The following is a 15,265-nucleotide window of genomic DNA, read 5'->3' on the forward strand; positions in this document are numbered from 1 at the left end:
CCCCCTACCCTGCATCCCCAATATCACCATCACCCTCTACCCTGCATCCCCAATATCACCATCACCCTCTACCCCGCATCCCCAATATCCCCATCACCCCCTACCCCGCATCCCCCAATATCCCCATCACCCTCTACCCCGCATCCCCAATATCCCCATCACCCCCTACCCCGCATCCCCCGATATCCCCATCACCCTCTACCCCGCATCCCCCGATATCCCCATCACCCTCTACCCCGCATCCCCCGATATCCCCATCACCCTCTACCCCGCATCCCCCGATATCCCCATCACCCTCTACCCCGCATCCCCCGATATCCCCATCACCCTCTACCCCGCATCCCCCGATATCCCCATCACCCCTACCCTGCATCCCCCAATATCCCCATCACCCCCTACCCTGCATCCCCCAATATCCCCATCACCCCCTACCCTGCATCCCCCAATATCCCCATCACCCTCTACCCTGCATTCCCCAATATCCCCATCACCCCCTACCCCGCATCCCCAATATCCCCATCACCCCCTACCCCGCATCCCCCAATATCCCCATCACCCTCTACCCCGCATCCCCCAATATCACCATCACTCCCTACCATGCATCCCCCAATATCCCCATCACCCCCTACCCTACATCCCCCAATATCCCCATCACCCTCTACCCTGCATCCCCCATCACCCCCTACCCTGCATCCCCCAATATCCCCATCACCCCTACCCTGCATCCCCCAATATCCCCATCACCCCCTTCCATGTATCCACCAATATCCCCATCACCCCCTACCCTGCATCCCCCAATATCCCCATCACCCCATTCCCTGTATCCCCCAATATCCCCATCACCCCCTACCCTGCATCCCCCAATATCCCCATCACCCCCTACCCTGCATCCCCCAATATCCCCATCACCCTCCACCCCCAATATCCCCATCACCCCCTACCCTGCATCCCCAATATCCCCATCACCCTCTACCCTGCATCCCCCAATATCCCCATCACCCCCTACCCTGCATCCCCCAATATCCCCATCACCCCCTACCCTGCATCCCCAATATCCCCATCACCCTCTACCCTGCATCCCCCAATATCCCCATCACCCCCTACCCTGCATCCCCCAATATCCCCATCACCCCCTTCCCTGTATGCACCAATATCCCCATCACCCCCTACCCTGCATCCCCCAATATCCCCATCACCCTCTACCCTGCATCCCCCATCACCCCCTACCCTGCATCCCCCAATATCCCCCTCACCCTCTACCCTGCATCCCCCAATATCCCCATCACCCTCTACCCTGCATCCCCCAATATCCCCATCACCCGCTACCCTGCATCCCCCAATATCCCCATCACCCGCTACCCTGCATCCCCCAATATCCCCATCACCCCCTACCCTGCATCCCCCAATATCCCCATCACCCTCTACCCTGCATCCCCCAATATCCCCATCACCCCCTACCCTGCATCCCCCAATATCCCCATCACCCCCTACCCCGCATCCCCCAATATCCCCATCACCCCCTACCCTGCATCCCCAATATCCCCATCACCCTCTACCCTGCATCCCCCATCACCCTCTACCCTGCATCCCCCATCACCCCCTACCCTGCATCCCCCAATATCCCCATCACCCCCTACCCTGCATCCCCCAATATCCCCATCACCCTCTACCCTGCATCCCCCAATATCCCCATCACCCCCTACCCTGCATCCCCCAATATCCCCATCACCCTCTACCCTGCATCCCCCAATATCCCCATCACCCCCTACCCTGCATCCCCAATATCCCCATCACCCCCTACCCCGCATCCCCCAATATCCCCATCACCCCCTACCCTGCATCCCCAATATCCCCATCACCCTCTACCCTGCATCCCCCAATATCACCATCACCCCCTACCATGCATCCCCCAATATCCCCATCACCCCCTACCCTACATCCCCCAATATCCCCATCACCCCCTACCCTGCATCCCCAATATCCCCATCACCCTCTACCCTGCATCCCCCAATATCACCATCACCCCCTACCCTACATCCCCCAATATCCCCATCACCCTCTACCCTGCATCCCCATCACCCCCTACCCTGCATCCCCCAATATCCCCATCACCCCCTACCCTGCATCCCCCAATATCCCCATCACCCCCTACCCTGCATCCCCCAATATCCCCATCACCCTCTACCCTGCATCCCCAATATCACCATCACCCTCTACCCCGCATCCCCAATATCCCCATCACCCCCTACCCCGCATCCCCCAATATCCCCATCACCCTCTACCCCGCATCCCCAATATCCCCATCACCCCCTACCCCGCATCCCCCGATATCCCCATCACCCTCTACCCCGCATCCCCCGATATCCCCATCACCCTCTACCCCGCATCCCCCGATATCCCCATCACCCTCTACCCCGCATCCCCCGATATCCCCATCACCCTCTACCCCGCATCCCCCGATATCCCCATCACCCTCTACCCCGCATCCCCCGATATCCCCATCACCCCTACCCTGCATCCCCCAATATCCCCATCACCCCCTACCCTGCATCCCCCAATATCCCCATCACCCCCTACCCTGCATCCCCCAATATCCCCATCACCCTCTACCCCGCATTCCCCAATATCCCCATCACCCCCTACCCCGCATCCCCAATATCCCCATCACCCCCTACCCCGCATCCCCCAATATCCCCATCACCCTCTACCCCGCATCCCCCAATATCACCATCACTCCCTACCATGCATCCCCCAATATCCCCATCACCCCCTACCCTACATCCCCCAATATCCCCATCACCCTCTACCCTGCATCCCCCATCACCCCCTACCCTGCATCCCCCAATATCCCCATCACCCCTACCCTGCATCCCCCAATATCACCATCACCCCCTACCCTGCATCCCCCAATATCCCCATCACCCCCTTCCATGTATCCACCAATATCCCCATCACCCCCTACCCTGCATCCCCCAATATCCCCATCACCCCATTCCCTGTATCCCCCAATATCCCCATCACCCCCTACCCTGCATCCCCCAATATCCCCATCACCCCCTACCCTGCATCCCCCAATATCCCCATCACCCTCCACCCCCAATATCCCCATCACCCCCTACCCTGCATCCCCAATATCCCCATCACCCTCTACCCTGCATCCCCAATATCCCCATCACCCTCTACCCTGCATCCCCCAATATCCCCATCACCCCCTACCCTGCATCCCCCAATATCCCCATCACCCCCTACCCTGCATCCCCAATATCCCCATCACCCTCTACCCTGCATCCCCCAATATCCCCATCACCCCCTACCCTGCATCCCCCAATATCCCCATCACCCCCTTCCCTGTATGCACCAATATCCCCATCACCCCCTACCCTGCATCCCCCAATATCCCCATCACCCTCTACCCTGCATCCCCCATCACCCCCTACCCTGCATCCCCCAATATCCCCCTCACCCTCTACCCTGCATCCCCCAATATCCCCATCACCCTCTACCCTGCATCCCCCAATATCCCCATCACCCCCTACCCTGCATCCCCCAATATCCCCATCACCCGCTACCCTGCATCCCCCAATATCCCCATCACCCCCTACCCTGCATCCCCCAATATCCCCATCACCCACTACCCCGCATCCCCCAATATCCCCATCACCCCCTACCCTGCATCCCCAATATCCCCATCACCCTCTACCCTGCATCCCCCAATATCCCCATCACCCCCTACCATGCATCCCCCAATATCCCCATCACCCCCTACCCTACATCCCCCAATATCCCCATCACCCCCTACCCTGCATCCCCAATATCCCCATCACCCTCTACCCTGCATCCCCCAATATCACCATCACCCCCTACCCTACATCCCCCAATATCCCCATCACCCTCTACCCTGCATCCCCCATCACCCCCTACCCTGCATCCCCCAATATCCCCATCACCCCCTACCCTGCATCCCCCAATATCCCCATCACCCCCTACCCTGCATCCCCGATATCACCATCACCCTCTACCCTGCATCCCCGATATCCCCATCACCCCCTACCCCGCATCCCCGATATCCCCATCACCCTCTACCCCGCATCCCCGATATCCCCATCACCCTCTACCCCGCATCCCCCGATATCCCCATCACCCCCTACCCTGCATCCCCCAATAACCCCCCCTATCACCGATACCTCCCATCACCCGATAATCACCTTGTCATCCGCATACCCAATGTACCCCCCCGTCATCTGATACCCTGCATCACTCCACTACACACATCACCTAATAACCCCCATCGTTACCCAATATATCACCCGGCCTCCCCCTCTTACCCCGGTATATCACCCGGCCTCCCCCTCTTACCCCGGTATATCACCCGGCCTCCCCCTCTTACCCCGGTATATCACCCGGCCTCCCCCTTCTTCCCCCTGTATATCACCCGGCCTCCCCCTCTTACCCCGGTATATCACCCGGCCTCCCCCTCTTACCCCGGTATATCACCCGGCCTCCCCCTCTTACCCCGGTATATCACCCGGCCTCCTCTCTCTCTAATAATCATGTCTTGGTCTCCGCAGGGTGGTGAAGGAGGAGATTTCGGATGATAACGCTAAGCTGCCGTGTTTTAATGGCCGCGTGGTGTCCTGGGTAAGACCGCGCTTTGTACGGTTTTGCGCCGACCTCTTGATGACGACATTAACCCTTTTCTTTACTTGGCAGCTGGTGTCTGCTGAGAACACGCCTCCTGAACAGGCTCCACCCCCTGCTCCAGATGTTAGACCGGAACCTTCCCCGCTGCCTCCTCCGCTGCCCCCGCCCCCGGCAGAGAGAACCAGTGGCATTGGGGACTCCCGCCCGCCTTCCTTCCAGTGAGTACATTGTGCCCGGGAGCCCACCCCTCAGCAGCGGCCCCAGCCCCCCACCACGTTGAGTATTATAATAATCATCTCTCCTTGTTTCAGTCCCAATGTGTCTGACAGCGCAGAGAACCTGGACCAGGAGACCGAGACCGAGTCTGTGGTGTCTGTACGCCGGGAGCGCCCGCGGAGGAGAGAGAGCGGAGACCCAGGTGAGGGGAGGGGGCTGCCGCAGACCTTATGTGTCCAGTGGAGGGGGGGGTGCGCGCTCGGGGAGAGGGGGAGGGACGTGCGCTCGGGGAGGGGGGACGCGCTCGGGGAGAGGGGGGGACTTGGGCTCGGGGAGGGGGGGGGGTGACGTGGGCTCGGGGAGAGGGGTGGAGGGACGTGGGCTCGGGGAGAGGGGTGGAGGGACGTGCGCTCGGGGAGAGGGGTGGAGGGACGTGCGCTCGGGGAGAGGGGTGGAGGGACGTGCGCTCGGGGAGAGGGGTGGAGGGACGTGCGCTCGGGGAGAGGGGTGGAGGGACGTGCGCTCGGGGAGAGGGGTGGAGGGACGTGCGCTCGGGGAGAGGGGTGGAGGGACGTGCGCTCGGGGAGAGGGGTGGAGGGACGTGCGCTCGGGGAGAGGGGTGGAGGGACGTGCGCTCGGGGAGAGGGGGAGGGACGTGCGCTCGGGGAGAGGGGTGGAGGGACGTGCGCTCGGGGAGGGGTGGGGGGACGTGCGCTCGGGGAGAGGGGGAGGGACGTGCGCTCGGGGAGAGGGGGAGGGACGTGCGCTCGGGGAGAGGGGGAGGGACGTGCGCTCGGGGAGAGGGGGAGGGACGTGCGCTCGGGGAGAGGGGGAGGGACGTGCGCTCGGGGAGAGGGGGAGGGACGTGCGCTCGGGGAGAGGGGGGGGGACGTGCGCTCGTGCTCTTCTCGGGGGAGATGTTCTCTCGTTCTGTCTTCAGGGAATGGAGGGGGGATGTGCACTTTAACCTTCCTGGGGGTTGTGTGTACTCTTAGGGCTCCCTGGCGGTGGGGGTTGTGCACACTCTTAGGGCTCCCTGGCGGTGGGGGTTGTGCACTGTAGGGGGCGCTCTTCTGGGGGACCCTCCCTCTGCTGACAGTCTGATTACGTTATGGCAGGAGTCCGTCCTCTGAATGGTCGCAGCGATCGTCACCTGTCTGGGTATGAATCGTCCTCCACCCTCCTGACCAGTGAGATCGAGACGAGTATCTGTGATTCAGAAGAAGACGACACCATGAGCAGGTAAGCGGCGGTGCCCCCGGCATGTTGTGTGCCCTGTCCGGTGGGCCCTCCTCTCCCCATCATAAGCGGCGGTGCCCCCGGCATGTTGTGTGCCCTGTCCGGTGGGCCCTCCTCTCCCCATCACTCTCTATGGGGCCACTAATGTGCATGTCTGGGGTACGTCGTCACGTCACACACTTGCTGGTGCGCTTGTCGTCTGTGTGGGGGAGGGGCTGTGATCACGTGACCTTGCCGGGATCGGGTCTGTGTGGGGGAGGGGCTGTGATCACGTGACCTTGCCGGGATCGGTTCTGTGAGGGGGGGTCGTGTATCTGAATCCTCATGTCGTACCGCGCATAATTCCTCCCTTTTTTAGATTCAGCAGTTCCACGGAGCAGAGCAGCGCGTCTCGCCTGCTGAAACGTCACCGCCGGAGGCGTAAGCTGCGCCCGCCGCGCCTGGAGAGGGTGAGCAGCGTGTGGCCCCCCCCTGTACGTGCCCCTCCCCCGCACACACCCCTCTATAGTCTGTGTCCTGTGTTATTTTCAGGCGTCCTCGCTCAGCAGCGTGACGGACTCCACCATGTCCCTGAACATCATCACCGTCACATTAAACATGGGTGAGTCTTGTGTTTCGGGGCCCCGGGTGTGGGGTACGGGGTGGATGGCCCCCCTCAGTGTCATCTCATTATGTCTCCAGAGAAGTACAATTTCCTTGGCATTTCCATCGTTGGTCAGAGCAACGAGCGCGGCGATGGCGGCATTTACATCGGATCCATAATGAAGGGGGGAGCGGTGGCGGCTGACGGGAGGATTGAGCCCGGGGACATGCTGCTGCAGGTGAGTGGTGTCCGACCCCCCCCCCTCGTGCGTCCCCTCCGACGATCCCCCCCCCCTCCGCCGATTTCCCCCCCCCCCTCGTGCGTCCCCTCCGACGATCCCCCCCCCCTCGTGCGTCCCCTCCGACGATCCCCCCCCCCCTCGTGCGTCCCCTCCGACGATCCCCCCCCCTTCGTGCGTCCCCTCCGACGATCCCCCCCCCCTTCGTGCGTCCCCTCCGACGATCCCCCCCCTTCGTGCGTCCCCTCCGACGATCCCCCCCCTTCGTGCGTCCCCTCCGACGATCCCCCCCCTTCGTGCGTCCCCTCCGATCCCCCCCCTTCGTGCGTCCCCTCCGACGATCCCCCCCCTTCGTGCGTCCCCTCCGACGATCCCCCCCCTTCGTGCGTCCCCTCCGACGATCCCCCCCCTTCGTGCGTCCCCTCCGACGATCCCCCCCCTTCGTGCGTCCCCTCCGACGATCCCCCCCCTTCGTGCGTCCCCTCCGACGATCCCCCCCCTTCGTGCGTCCCCTCCGACGATCCCCCCCCTTCGTGCGTCCCCTCCGACGATCCTCGTGCGTCCCCTCCACCGATCCTCGTGCGTCCCCTCCGACGATCCTCGTGCGTCCCCTCCACCGATCCTCGTGCGTCCCCTCCACCGATCCTCGTGCGTCCCCTCCACCGATCCTCGTGCGTCCCCTCCACCGATCCTCGTGCGTCCCCTCCACCGATTTTTTTTTTCCCCCCCCCCCCTCGTGCGTCCCCTCCACTGATCCCTCGCTGCTTTTTCAGGTAAATGACATCAACTTTGAAAATATGAGCAACGATGACGCCGTCCGTGTCCTGCGAGACATCGTCCATAAACCTGGGTAAGTGGAGTGTGTGAACGCTGCCCCCCCCACACACAGAGGGGCCGGGAATGTGTGGCGGGGGGGGGGGCGGCCAAGAATGTGTGGCGGGGGGGCGGCCAGGACTGTGTGGTGGGGGGTCCCCAGGAATGTGTGGTGGGGGTGGGGGGGGGGCGGCGGTGGCGGCCGGGAATGTGTGGTGGCGGGGTCACCAGATCATTGCTGTCACTTCTGTATTTCAGGCCGATCATCTTGACGGTGGCGAAGTGCTGGGATCCGTCTCCGCAGGGTTACTTCACGCTGCCGCGCAGTAAGTGCCGTCCTCCGGCCGCCGCCGCCGGGAGATTCCTCGTCTTCTCCGTCGCTCTCATACCTTCTTCTTCTTCTCTTTGTAGACGAGCCCATTCAGCCCATTGACCCTGCGGCCTGGGTCTCTCACTCGGTGGCCATGAGCGGCTCCTTCCCCGTGTATCCGGGCAGCGCGTCCATGAGCAGCATGACCTCCAGCACGTCCGTGACAGAGACGGAGCGTGAGTTACATGAGTGTGTCATGCGTGTGCAGCACCTCGGCTTTACACCGCTGTAACCCCCATCATCCTCTCTCCGCAGTTTCTCACGCCCTCCCGCCGGTCTCCCTCTTCAGCCTCTCCATACACACAGATCTGGCCTCCGTGGTGAAGGTCATGGCCTCTCCTGAATCTGGCCTTGAAGTTCGGGATCGCATGTGGCTGAAGATCACAATCCCCAACGCTTTCCTGGGTTTGTACCTGAGTGGTTGTGTAGTATCTGGGGTGCTTTGTGGTTTCTTCCTGGTCTAGGGTGAGGCTGGAGGGTCTTTCTGCGGATGATGAGAGTTGTTTCCCTCCCCCCAGGTTCGGACGTGGTGGACTGGTTGTATCACCATGTTGAAGGCTTCCAGGACCGGCGAGAGGCTCGTAAATTTGCCAGTAATTTGCTGAAAGCCGGATTCATCCGTCACACGGTCAACAAGATCACGTTCTCGGAGCAGTGCTACTACATCTTCGGAGACCTGACCAGCTGCGAGAACTGTGAGTGGTCTCTGGGCGGCTGCGAGAACTGTGAGTGGTCTCTGGGCGGCTGCGAGAACTGTGAGTGGTCTCTGGGCGGCTGCGAGAACTGTGAGTGGTCTCTGGGCGGCTGCGAGAACTGTGAGTGGTCTCTGGGCGGCTGCGAGAACTGTGAGTGGTCTCTGGGCGGCTGCGAGAACTGTGAGTGGTCTCTGGGCGGCTGCGAGAACTGTGAGTGGTCTCTGGGCGGCTGCGAGAACTGTGAGTGGTCTCTGGGCGGCTGCGAGAACTGTGAGTGGTCTCTGGGCGGCTGCGAGAACTGTGAGTGGTCTCTGGGCGGCTGCGAGAACTGTGAGTGGTCTCTGGGCGGCTGCGAGAGCTGTGAGTGGTCTCTGGGCGGCTGCGAGAACTGTGAGTGGTCTCTGGGCGGCTGCGAGAACTGTGAGTGGTCTCTGGGCGGCTGCGAGAACTGTGAGTGGTCTCTGGGCGGCTGCGAGAACTGTGAGGGGTCTCTGGGCGGCTGCGAGAACTGTGAGGGGTCTCTGGGCGGCTGCGAGAACTGTGAGGGGTCTCTGGGCGGCTGCGAGAACTGTGAGGGGTCTCTGGGCGGCTGCGAGAACTGTGAGGGGTCTCTGGGCGGCTGCGAGAACTGTGAGGGGTCTCTGGGCGGCTGCGAGAACTGTGAGGGGTCTCTGGGCGGCTGCGAGAACTGTGAGGGGTCTCTGGGCGGCTGCGAGAACTGTGAGGGGTCTCTGGGCGGCTGCGAGAACTGTGAGGGGTCTCTGGGCGGCTGCGAGAACTGTGAGTGGTCTCTGGGCGGCTGCGAGAACTGTGAGTGGTCTCTGGGCGGCTGCGAGAACTGTGAGTGGTCTCTGGGCGGCTGCGAGAACTGTGAGTGGTCTCTGGGCGGCTGCGAGAACTGTGAGTGGTCTCTGGGCGGCTGCGAGAACTGTGAGTGGTCTCTGGGCGGCTGCGAGAACTGTGAGTGGTCTCTGGGCGGCTGCGAGAACTGTGAGTGGTCTCTGGGCGGCTGCGAGAACTGTGAGTGGTCTCTGGGCGGCTGCGAGAACTGTGAGTGGTCTCTGGGCGGCTGCGAGAACTGTGAGTGGTCTCTGGGCGGCTGCGAGAACTGTGAGTGGTCTCTGGGCGGCTGCGAGAACTGTGAGTGGTCTCTGGGCGGCTGCGAGAACTGTGAGTGGTCTCTGGGCGGCTGCGAGAACTGTGAGTGGTCTCTGGGCGGCTGCGAGAACTGTGAGTGGTCTCTGGGCGGCTGCGAGAACTGTGAGTGGTCTCTGGGCGGCTGCGAGAACTGTGAGTGGTCTCTGGGCGGCTGCGAGAACTGTGAGTGGTCTCTGGGCGGCTGCGAGAACTGTGAGTGGTCTCTGGGCGGCTGCGAGAACTGTGAGTGGTCTCTGGGCGGCTGCGAGAACTGTGAGTGGTCTCTGGGCGGCTGCGAGAACTGTGAGTGGTCTCTGGGCGGCTGCGAGAACTGTGAGTGGTCTCTGGGCGGCTGCGAGAACTGTGAGTGGTCTCTGGGCGGCTGCGAGAACTGTGAGTGGTCTCTGGGCGGCTGCGAGAACTGTGAGTGGTCTCTGGGCGGCTGCGAGAACTGTGAGTGGTCTCTGGGCGGCTGCGAGAACTGTGAGTGGTCTCTGGGCGGCTGCGAGAACTGTGAGTGGTCTCTGGGCGGCTGCGAGAACTGTGAGTGGTCTCTGGGCGGCTGCGAGAACTGTGAGTGGTCTCTGGGCGGCTGCGAGAACTGTGAGTGGTCTCTGGGCGGCTGCGAGAACTGTGAGTGGTCTGCGAGAACTGTGAGTGGTCTGCGAGGGGCTGCGAGAACTGTGGTCTGCGGTGGGTTTCGAGAACTGGGTGGTCTGCATAGTGACTGTCGTCTTCTCCTGCTTTCTTCTTGACGGCGGGGGGCCGGGTAGTGATGGTGGTCTCCTCCTGCTTTCTTCGTGACGTGGCGCCGGGTAGTGACGGTGGTCTCCTGCTTTCTTCGTGACGGAGGGGGGCCGGGTGGTGACGGTGGTCTCCTCCTGCTTTCTTCGTGACGGCGGGGGGTCGGGTAGTGACGGTGGTCGTCTCCTGCTTTCTTCCAGACATGGCTAATCTCTCCCTGAATGATAACGATGGATCCAGCGGAGCTTCTGACCAGGACACCTTGGCCCCGCTGCCTCTTCCTGGGGCGTCTCCTTGGCCGCTTCTCCCCACCTTCTCCTATCAGTATCCTGCTCCGCATCCGTACAGCGCCCAGCCCCCGGCCTACCACGAGCTCTCCTCCTACAGCTACGGCCTGGGCAGTGCCGGGAGTCAGCACAGTGAAGGTGAGTGCCGCTCTCCGCTGTGACATGGCTCCTCCTGCTTGGAGAGTGATTGCCGCTGGTGTCAGCCAGTATTGCGTTTTACCCAGAATCCTCTTCTTTCCTCCACAGGCAGCAGGAGCAGCGGCTCGACACGCAGCGATGGGGGTCGTGGGGTTCAGAAGGAGGATCGTGCTGGAGGGGACTCCAAGTCCGGCTCTGGTAGCGAGTCTGAATACTCCACCCGCAGCAGCTTGAGGAGAAGCGGAGACCCTGGACCCCCCAGTGAACGCTCCACATCCACCCGCTCACAAGCTGCATCTCACCATCCTCATCACCCACCGTCCGTCCACTCGTATCCCGCCCCGGGCGTCCCGCTCTCCTACAACCCCATGATGCTGATGATGATGCCGCCCCCACCCCTCCCGCCATCGTGTCCTCCCTCCTCTTCTGTTCCTCCCGGAGCTCCGCCTCTAGTCCGGGACCTGGCATCCGTTCCTCCCGAGCTGACCGCCAGCCGCCAGTCCTTTCACATGGCCATGGGGAACCCCAGCGAGTTCTTTGTTGATGTCATGTGATGACGCGGCGGGGAAGGAGTTGTCAGTTTACGCGGTCTTGTCATTAACACTAATACATTTCAGTCATCTGGAGGCGAGCGGACGGCGAGGAGCTCGGGCCGGATAATCCGCCATTTATTCCCGAGACTCTCCGGCTTTAGGGGGATTATTCCCCGGGACCCCGAGGAGATGACGTGGTCTCCTTCTTGTGGTACGTGGGGACAGACACTAATGTATGACTGTAGAGCGACGGTACTGGCGCCCCCTGCCGTTATTATGAAGTATTGTTTTATTGTTTCTCATATTAGCAGTGTTGTTTGTTTCCTCCCTTGTCTTCGGAGCCGCCAGTGTAAGGCGTGCGGGGGAGGGGGGATGCTTATGTTACTGACCTATGTTATAACTATGTAATGCTGCGGCTGTGAACACGACGGCTCCTTCTCCCTGAGATCACCGATCAGATTCATCCGCCTGGAGTACGATCACCGATCAGATTCAGCCGCCTGGAGTACGATCACCGATCAGATTCATCCGCCTGGAGTACGATCACCGATCAGATTCATCCGCCTGGAGTACGATCGCCGATCAGATTCATCCGCCTGGAGTACGATCGCCGATCAGATTCATCCGCCTGGAGTACGATCGCCGATCAGATTCATCCGCCTGGAGTACGATCGCCGATCAGATTCATCCGCCTGGAGTACGATCGCCGATCAGATTCATCCGCCTGGAGTACGATCACCAATGGTGAAGCTGCAATTGGCCGGATCAGTCTGCTCGTTAGTCCTCCGGTTGTCACCCAAGTGGGTGAGAAGGAAGAAGTATGTGACCCTGTGGTGTGGCAGGTCTTACCTCCCGCTGCGGGGACCTAAGTGCCTCAATTACTTGCTTTTTATGGTATTTATTACTTTTTTAGTGTATAAACCCAACAATAAAATGGAAAACCAAGTATTTTATAACAAAACGGTGCCGGAGTCATGTGTTCTGCCGCTGCGCGTCCTCCGGAGACTGATACCGCACGGTGTACACACACACACACACACACACACGCACTCGCGCGCACACGTGTGGATCTCATGTCTGATCATAATGTAATTATATATCAGTGATGTAAGTAACAGGGGGCGGGGCTGTGACAACCTCTCACACATGATACACAGGCTGGTTGTCAGTAGTAATAGATGAATAGCTGTCGCTGTATATAAGATGTGTGGATCTCATGTCTGATCACAGTGTAATTATATTATATATCAGTGATGTCAGTAACAGGGGGCGGGGCTGTGACAACCTCTCACACATGATATACAGGGTGGTTGTCAGTAGTAATAGATGAATAGCTGTTACTGTATATAAGATGTGTGGATCTCATGTCTGATCACAGTGTAATTATATTATATATCAGTGATGTCAGTAACAGGGGCGGGGCTGTGACAACCTCTCACACATGATATACAGGCTGGTTGTCAGTAGTAATAGATGAATAGCTGTCGCTGTATATAAGATGTGTGGATCTCATGTCTGATCACAGTGTAATTATATTATATATCAGTGATGTCAGTAACAGGGGGCGGGGCTGTGACAACCTCTCACACATGATATACAGGGTGGTTGTCAGTAGTAATAGATGAATAGCTGTTACTGTATATACGATGTGTGGATCTCATGTCTGATCACAGTGTAATTATATTATGTCAGTAACAGGGGGCGGGGCTGTGACAACCTCTCAGTAACGGGGGTGGGGCTGTAACATCTACCAGATGGACGATTTCTGTTCAACCTGTTGGTGACATTAGTCGTGAGTTCTGGTTGGCTGGATGTGGATAATTCACTATTTTCCACTGTCTCCTTGTGGGGGGAGTCATCACCTAGAAACCATTTTCTTCTTTGGAGTTGTCGGGTGATTTGGGGCTATTCCCACTTTATTATCCAGTCTTCAGTATCCGCTCGGTCTTCACATGCGACCATCGGCCACATACGATTAGTATAGATTTGGCGAGTTCTGAGAATTACACCTTCAATGTGACTGTGTGGGGAGCGGACAATATACTGCGGGGCGCAGACGGAAGGTGTTCTCCTTGGTTCACATCTAGGACCTCAAAAATATGTGTGTCTTATTACCGGAAAATAACCATTCATTCTACTTCTGAGGACCTCATCAGACAGCGAAGCCAAGTCAGAAGCTGCTAATGGACCTCATCTCCCCACCAGGACCCAAACTACACCATCCCGCGGGACTGGTCTCCTAATCTCACCGCCGATACCACATCACGTGGAAGACATCTTTATAACCAGAAGATATAAGATCTAAAAGCCACAAACTCCCAAACCAGTGGACAACAACTGCCGTCCTCCGCCCAAAAATAAATGTATTACATCTTATCTACCGGATTCCAAATCCTAATAACGGAGGAAGAATAAACAACTAAGTTCCCGACCGAGAAACCACCTACAGAATCCATGTGGGAGCCGACAGCTACGAGAGGGGTGCGTGTGCATGTTACTGCTGACCTCCGCCACTGGACAGAGAAACCCAGAACGAGGCCAGCGATCAGCGGTAGAGACGATGTACCGACTGCCCAGCCTCGTATATTATGTGCCCAATAAGGTCAGAGGACCGAAACGCCGGCCATCTGTAAACACCCCACAGTGGCGAGGGGGAATACGAGGAAAAACACTAACGACCACGTGTCAACCGCAAGGTACAGCAGCGCCTAGTGCGCGAGTCCCACCCGACAGCAGCACCGGGCGGGCGGTCAGTCAGCCTCTTATCAGGGGGCTCTGATATTTCATCAAACTACAGGGTAGAAATACCCCACTCTGAGGGTCCGACCCTCGCCCACCGCCTGTTCTCCTGAGTCACAGAATCCCGAAACTCTTCCCTGAGAACGGCGTCCTGAAGATTGGGCTTTACACCCGGCCGAGTCCACAGGCTGCTCCACTTAATCACGGAGACTCTTCTCGACTGATCTACCCGGGTAACATTCGTAAGGGGATCATCGAGCGGGACCCGAAAATTCATCTGGGGGGGGGGAATAAAAAAAAAGTCTCTTCCCCGGAGTCGTGACCTGTAACGATGGATTTATACCCAGATCGCTTCAGAGCCGTCCACATGGATGAGTGACCCAGAGAACGCCATGAAATAATCCCCCGACCATAGCGCTGCCGCCACCGGCTCGTGTTCTTCCAGCGCTGGCTGCCACGTGTTTGTTCTCTGATGTTTCTTTCCTGACGCTCCAACGACCATCCGTTCCATGAAGCAGAAAGCGTGACTCATCGGAGAAGACAACCCTTCACCAATCATCGGTGGTCCAAAACCCGATCCTGCCATGCACATTGAAGCTTTTTTTTCGGCTTCACCTTTCTTACATAGGAGCAGTGACCGTCCGTCAGCTTCGGAGCCCCATACGCAGTAGGTTCGCTGTTATATTAGACGCACGTCAGGTCGCTCCCAGGTTGATTTTCACGGTGAGCTGCTCCACTGTAGCGTGTTCTTCCCTCGTGGCCGACGTTTACCCGTCACATGAATGGCGCGTGATGCTCCGCAGTATCCACGTGGGTTATTCCCAATGGCGCCATTTGTCCACTCACGATACACTTTCACCAAAGCAGCCCACAAACTGCGCTGTGTGAGAAA

At 59.4% G+C, this 15,265-nt stretch overlaps 1 protein-coding gene across 1 annotated transcript in view; it reads left to right on the forward strand.

The window, feature by feature from the left end:
- The window catches only part of DVL2 (dishevelled segment polarity protein 2), a 26,509-nt gene extending 13,914 nt beyond the window's left edge, over positions 1–12,595 (forward strand). The window contains exons 2-15 of the mRNA XM_075847394.1: positions 4,569–4,638; positions 4,711–4,859; positions 4,953–5,059; positions 5,976–6,099; positions 6,455–6,545; positions 6,628–6,697; positions 6,778–6,917; positions 7,691–7,767; positions 7,989–8,056; positions 8,142–8,276; positions 8,356–8,505; positions 8,619–8,795; positions 10,877–11,101; positions 11,210–12,595. Of these exons, the coding sequence (XP_075703509.1) occupies positions 4,569–4,638; positions 4,711–4,859; positions 4,953–5,059; positions 5,976–6,099; positions 6,455–6,545; positions 6,628–6,697; positions 6,778–6,917; positions 7,691–7,767; positions 7,989–8,056; positions 8,142–8,276; positions 8,356–8,505; positions 8,619–8,795; positions 10,877–11,101; positions 11,210–11,655 (2,029 nt within the window). The 3' untranslated portion in view covers positions 11,656–12,595. The remainder of the gene's footprint in view (positions 1–4,568; positions 4,639–4,710; positions 4,860–4,952; positions 5,060–5,975; positions 6,100–6,454; positions 6,546–6,627; positions 6,698–6,777; positions 6,918–7,690; positions 7,768–7,988; positions 8,057–8,141; positions 8,277–8,355; positions 8,506–8,618; positions 8,796–10,876; positions 11,102–11,209) is intronic.
- The last annotated feature ends 2,670 nt before the right edge of the window (positions 12,596–15,265 follow it).

Source organism: Rhinoderma darwinii (assembly GCF_050947455.1).
Source record: "Rhinoderma darwinii isolate aRhiDar2 chromosome 3 unlocalized genomic scaffold, aRhiDar2.hap1 SUPER_3_unloc_3, whole genome shotgun sequence".
Classification (NCBI taxonomy): domain Eukaryota; kingdom Metazoa; phylum Chordata; class Amphibia; order Anura; family Rhinodermatidae; genus Rhinoderma; species Rhinoderma darwinii.